The following is a 6,881-nucleotide window of genomic DNA, read 5'->3' on the forward strand; positions in this document are numbered from 1 at the left end:
GTGCTAATAGAGTTGAACGATTCTTGTGTGAAAACTTAGAGTAAGGATGCAATGCTATACGAACTAATTTATATTACTTTATAAGTACATTAGCGAATAGGCTATCCTGGTAAAATGCGGGCTTATCGAAAGTACGCAAAGTGTAATACATAACTCTTTGTTTGTATTTGCTCAGCAACCAAGTGGTATCGTTTACCAGCAACCACCCGTGGGGCTGCTCACAAAATATTAGCAGATGTCAGTCAAATGCAAGTCTTGAGAGCAAGGTGCAATGGGTCCACACACATGGTAACCAAAGTCGCTATTTAAGCGCAAACCAAACTTCCTAATTCAAAACCACTATCTAAAGAGAAACAAGAAACCAACTTGAAAAACACTTGTATGACAAGCAACTCTTTAGGTTTGTAAAAATCGCAGCAGTAATGAAAAACGTTAGCGTTTTCTTTTAGTTTATCTTGTTTACAGTAATATTCCTAAATTTTCGTGTAAATCTTAATAGTAGTGGAATAGATTATAGAACAATAAGTGGACCTATAACTGCACGGATTACGAATTTTTAAAAGTAAGAAAATGTGTCGCCTACAAACAGCGTTGGAAGTTTAAACAGACATTTCTCACAAGTTAACCCAGCAGCCAACATTAATCATCATCACGTTAAGGTCACTTGTATGTGCGTAAGGGGCAGTCCTGCTCGGTTACGTATATTGTTTAAGTTTTATGGAACGCCGCTTTGGCTTCTGTCCATGTGACAGTTTACTGTTGGCTTTTCAAGCGAGCATACAACGCGAAGTTGTTTTAGTAATTAACGACCACTATCGCGGGCAAACTATATGGACGAGATTGCCCAACACTTGCCCGACTACCAATTAATGCGCAGCTGAACAAGTCTGATTTTGTGGTCGATCGTACATGTGGTATACAGCCATAGTAGCATGGGAGGTAACTTGTTTTGTTTGTAGTTTAAACAATTTATGCAAATAGTTATGTTAATGGGAATATCGTTATGTGAATATTTAAAAAGTTGATGATCTACATAATGGTAGAAAACTGCGGGGGAAGATGGGACACCTTTAGCACATGATATTCATATTCTGATTGTTTACTACGAAATGAGAAGAGAAAATAGAACGAAAAGGTGTCCCATCTTCCCCAACCCTACTATATATTCATACCTTTATTATCACATGAGGTAAACAAAATCTATTGACATTGTGGATAAGTGGTTTTACTGGATTTATATTACGCTAAATAGAAGTGGCTATCAGTGGTTTCTGGTAATGTATTTGTACACAGTAATACCTAATCGACAAACATACTGCCCTCTTTGTAAGATGAAGGTACGAATACGACAGAATCCGGGGCAACAACACTTATACATTGCCAATGCCAAAAGCCACTAACTGCAACAAAGTGGCTTTTCATCGGTTAAGATTCGTAAAGAATATTAATAGCTCTTGTAGTTTATTAACGATAAAACCAACAGTGAGTGAAAAAGAACTTTCTGCAACCTTCAAAACATTTACCCTTGGTTGACAACTATGTACAAATTGCACCGATAACGACTTTTCAGGAAAACAACACAAAACTACTTGTACCATTAAGTTACAATCTGTCGGATTCTTCAGTCGTATTGTCCCGAAGATGTACGAATGCAACATTTTCATACATCTCAATACCACTGTCTTTAGGAAGTCTTGGAACGTTCAACTTGTTGTCTTCAAACTGAACTTTTCGTGAAACAAATTCGACATCAATAGTTTCATCTTTCGCCGCATTGTTTTCAAGACTTCTCAATCGTTGCCTCATCCGTTCTTTTCGGATTTCTCTTGGAGATTTGCCGTGTTCTGTTACAGCAACTTCTGGCACGACAGTTAACCCGGTTCTTCTACCCTTGACCGAGTCTCTGTGTTTAAAGTTTTGAATCGAGTAATCGGAATATCTATGTCTTCTGTTATGCTGAAGAATACCATCAGCAGAAACAGTTGAAACATTTCTTATTTTAGGCCCATTTAGATTTGAAGATCTTCTCCGACCATCATCAATGTAATCTTCCACCTCAAACTCCGTAGATGTGTTGTAACCAGACGATCCACTAATCCTCGATGAAGTGTTTGACACCTTCCCCATCTGTTGTACTCTATAAGACGCCATTTGCTGGGCAGATATGTTCGCTGCTTCAACTTCTTCATCGTCGCAATCTTCCCCCACTAACCACCAGGTTTTCCAGGTTCCCAAGCCCTGTAGAAGTTACAGATTTCAAAACCGATATTCGTGTATACGTTATATTGGGGAAATGAGGCAACTTTTCATTCTGTTTTCTCGTCGCCTTTAGTAGTAACCAATGCAAAGAATTATAGACCGTATCCTCACGACGCCAGTAAACCGTTTTAATTGCTTAAAAAACGATCATGATACTTGGTAATTATGTGCTGAAGGTGTCCTGTCTTCCTCCATCCTACTATACTTTGCCCAAAATTCTAACGATCATAATCACCTTTAAAAACACTTCATCGTCCCTTTCTGCAAGCTGGAATGTTCCAAACCGATCCAAAACCTCTTTCGACTTGGGAGAAACGTGTATGGCAAGCGCTGTATGACGTAATACATAATCATTCCTTTGTTTGTTGCTTTGTCTTATGACGTATCAAGTATAAACGCACCGTCACCGTTTTAACCAAACACTCGTGGTTGTGAAGAATTATTTTGTTACAATCGAACCATTCTCAATGTACAGCCCTATATCTACCACACACCACATAGTACTTGTGATAAAACTACTAACGTTTTCCGTTCGATTCCATCCTCGATGCTGTGTTGACAGTGTCACCAAACAAACAATACCTTGGCATCTTGAGGCCAACCACCCCAGCAACCACAGGGCCGGTGTGCATCCCCACACGAAGTTGAAGCTTCTTATCTGGCATATGTCTACAACGCATAGACCAAATTGATTTCAGTTTACTGGAAATTTATCTTTCATAACTAATGTAGGTTTACAATGACGTAATATTTCTTTACTTAAAGCGTATTTTGTCTATACTTGACGCACCGCGAAAAAAGAGATACAATGACCCCAAAAAAAACTGCGCTAAGTCTGAAACAGTTTTTATTTTGCACTTATACAGTAGTTTTATATAGAAAGATTATGTACACAGAAACACGCACTTTCTATAGTCAGTTTCAATACAAACATGGTAGCCCAAGTGAATGTTACGATTTTCATCTCAAACGTTTCGGTTTTAAACCAAAAACCACCTTTAGTGATGTAAAAATACGTTTTAAAGTTACATATCGAAACTTTTGACTGAAAATAACTTTTACCACGTATTTAAAATAAGTATTTTTTTCCACAACCGCAAGAAAGATCATAAAGTTTCGGAAAGTTTTACAGAATTTTCATATTTAAAATGAACTTACCGGATTTTGAAATCGTTGGTCACACATTTGATCAGATTGAGTGACATCCTTGCTATTTCTCGGACATGGTTGTCTCCATTTTCCTGTGGTAACCCGGATACTACCATGTATGCATCGCCTATTGTCTCAACCTGGATAAGCAATTAGTTTGATTTATGTAAATTCTTCAAAGGTAATTCCCGCGTGGATATATCTGAGTTTATTACTGATGGAATGTGAACATTTTCTATTTTCGGTATTGAATATACGAAACAACATGATAAATGAATGTAACTTGTTTATCAACGCGTGGCGGGGCAACGACAGTCGTCATAACAGTGGGGCTGCTTCATACACCTTGTGCCCGCTTAAGAGTTACTACGCATGTATATAATTCCACTGATTGTTTTCATTGTCGCTGAAAATTTAAACAACCCATACGACACCCCTGCGTTGGAGCATTGGTTATTAAACCGATATAGTTATAGGGTGGAAGAAGCTGGGTACCTTTTCGTTTTATTTACTCGTTCCATTTGGTAGTAAACAAAGAACATTCAAAGAATTACAAAACTGTAACCTCAAGACTCCCACATACCGTTGTTAAATGTTTAAAACACGATCCTGATACTTAGATATTATGTGCTAATAGTGTCCCATCTTACCCCACAACACTATATGTTGTGGACAAGGATTTCTAGTAAATAGCGTGTTGTATCTACCTTATATACATCGAATATGTCGATTATTGTATCAAACATGGTGTATAAGTCGTTCAACATCGTTACGACTTGCATTGGTTCACTATTATGGCTGATGGCAGTGAAGCCAACGATGTCACTGAAGAAAATTGTCACTTCTCGGAAACTTGTTGGTAGAACATTCTGTTGGGTAAAGATTGCTGTATTAATTGCAATATACGAATCAGCCTGCAGGTCATCAAAATATATGAATATGTGAAACTTTGCTTCATTCACCTCGCTTACGATTTACCAAAAAGGGGATTTTTAGGATTTTTTTATCTTGTTTAATAAATGGGCAACAATTTTAACATTCCATAAGGGACCACTGGTGTGAAGAAATTGCAGTTACACGTCGACAACGGTAGCATCGTCTTGCCTTGAATCCATAACCTCTGGATGAGAGGTATAAGCGCAATAATGCGTGGGACTATAGAAGTATACGTTTTACACCCAAGCGGGTCTTAAAAGTGAAATTCAGTACATAGCAATAGAGAAGTAATTTATCAAACTTACGAATCCTTTCTTGAGTCTGTCAGCCACTGGCCTTGGGAGCATTAGATACAACAGGGAATCTGCTCTCTCCTTTTCTGCTTTGAATTGTTCCGTTCTTTCTTCAACTTTGTCCTCAAGGTGTTGAGAATATTGTTCCAAGCGTTCAAGCAAGCTGTCAACTAAGTTCCTTTCCCTGAACAAATGATAGGGAGGAATTATTTCAACGTGGTCAAATATAATTGTAACTAATATATTGTAACTAAAAGTGCACAAATGTGTTTCCTAAAGGTAATTTTTCAGATGTTATTATACACACAGTCAGAACAATTACATTGTATCGCTACAGCAAATTATAGATATTATAGAGTGGGGTAATATGGGACACCCTTAGCACATAATGTGTGAATATCTCAATCGCGTTTCAAAAAAATCGGCGGTCAATGGGAGTCGTGAAGATATGGTTTTATATCTCTTTGAATGTTCTTTATTTACTACCAAATGGGACGGAAAAATAGAAATGTGTCCCATCTTTTCTAATTCTTCCATATAACTTTTCTTATAACGTACATAAATTTGCCACACACTTACTTATAAAACTTTCTCATTTCTCGGTGGATTTCCTGAAAAGTCGGTCGTTCGTTTTGGAACTCCGTCCAACATTTTCTCACCAACTTCTTTAGGGCTGGGTTTATTATTGTGTCGTCATCATCATCTAACATTGGGCGAAACGGGGCTTCCCCAGATTTTGGTGACGTCACGTAATGCAGAATATCTAAAAAGTATAACAAACCTAAATAGACAGAAGTTTGTGATGAACCGCTATGAAATATGTAACCGACAAAAATAAAGTCAAATAAAATGAATTTTGTGAGATCTTTCGCCGAAAATGGCATTATCAGTCTCTTATTCAAACATAATCTCATGGTTTATTTAATTTTTTAAACGTTTAACTTACTTTGTGCTGTTACTTCTTCTTTAGTGTAAAATACACCTTTTCTGTACATGATCTCTTGTACGATGATTGCGAAACTGTAAACGTCACCCTTCTGTGTTCCATGTGAAGTCTGTAACCTCAAAAGCTCTGGAGCAGTCCACAGTTTGTCTGAAAAGGAGCAATTTTCATGTAAACTAATGAAGGAATGTAACTTCATCCTCGCGTGACCGGAAAACGACAGTCGTTATAACAAGGGAGTTACTTTTTAAACACCTCGTGCCCGCTTACGAGTTACAAAGTATTTTACTTTGTTGGTGATCTTTTTTGGGGGGGGGGGGGATAAAAATCTACTTCGAGTGTATTTATGGGTACTGTTTAACGTACGGGTATATTATAGCTATTTGATAGTTTCATAAATAAGTAAAATGTTGTACAATTTACTTTCATAATACTTGAACCCTGTCTTGCTATCTGTCCTCGAACCGTCACGAAATTTCGATAATCCGAAATCAGTAAGTTTCACAACAAATCTGCTGTCAATCAAACAGTTTGAAGATTTCAGGTTGCCATGACATTGGAAGAAACTTCGATGTAGATACGTCATCCCTTTTACTATGTCACAAATCAACGAATATCTAAAATTGTAAATTAAAATTAAGGAATGTAACCTATTTACCCTCGCAAGACGGGGTAACTATATAGTCCTTATAACAACACGGACTTTCTGTTTCACACACCTCGCGCTTGTTTCTATAACTTTCAAACAAACCTGTACTTTTACATTTATTTTTATGCATAAAAGTAAATATGCAAACTTTGAAACGATTCCATCGGATGCAATGGTAACTATGGGTAAAGTTCAATACGTACTAAACCTATATAATTCTAACCAGTGTTGGTTTACAGGCCGTAGCCTACCGGAATATTCTAATTTAATAGAATAACGACGTTTTAATTGCAGTAGCGCCACAATTTACAGTTAAACCCGGTTTGCAAATTAACTTCATATAGTTTTAGAATCGCTTGTTTAAACGAACCATCTTTAGTGTTGATAACGACTTACTTAAACACGTCGTCCATCTCATACTCAGTCGCATCTTCCAATAGATCTTGAAGAGAACCTCTGGAACAATACTCTGATAGAATGGTAACGTGTGGAGGTTCCTCGTTTGCTCCAATGAACTTACATATATGCTCATGATCCATTGCGTATAGCTGAACATAGTTGAATGAATGAATGAATGAATGTAACTTACTTTATCCTCGCGTGGCCGGAAAACGACAGTCGTTACAACACGGGTTAACACCTCGTGCCAGCT

General features: G+C 37.4%; 1 protein-coding gene across 4 annotated transcripts in view; it reads right to left on the minus strand.

The window, feature by feature from the left end:
* Positions 1-1,444: 1,444 nt before the first annotated feature.
* The window catches only part of LOC100175732 (atrial natriuretic peptide receptor 1-like), a 16,921-nt gene continuing 11,484 nt past the window's right edge, over positions 1,445-6,881 (minus strand). For all 4 annotated transcript variants that reach the window (XM_002125220.4, XM_026839295.1, XM_018816389.2 and 1 more), the window contains 10 exons: positions 6,626-6,777; positions 6,004-6,197; positions 5,584-5,730; positions 5,217-5,400; positions 4,650-4,821; positions 4,116-4,277; positions 3,418-3,548; positions 2,783-2,928; positions 2,495-2,589; positions 1,445-2,238 (listed from right to left, as the gene is read on the minus strand). In XM_002125220.4, the coding sequence (XP_002125256.1) occupies positions 1,603-2,238; positions 2,495-2,589; positions 2,783-2,928; positions 3,418-3,548; positions 4,116-4,277; positions 4,650-4,821; positions 5,217-5,400; positions 5,584-5,730; positions 6,004-6,197; positions 6,626-6,777 (2,019 nt within the window). In that variant the 3' untranslated portion in view covers positions 1,445-1,602. The remainder of the gene's footprint in view (positions 2,239-2,494; positions 2,590-2,782; positions 2,929-3,417; positions 3,549-4,115; positions 4,278-4,649; positions 4,822-5,216; positions 5,401-5,583; positions 5,731-6,003; positions 6,198-6,625; positions 6,778-6,881) is intronic.

Source organism: Ciona intestinalis, unplaced genomic scaffold, assembly GCF_000224145.3.
Source record: "Ciona intestinalis unplaced genomic scaffold, KH HT000184.2, whole genome shotgun sequence".
Lineage (NCBI taxonomy): Eukaryota > Metazoa > Chordata > Ascidiacea > Phlebobranchia > Cionidae > Ciona > Ciona intestinalis.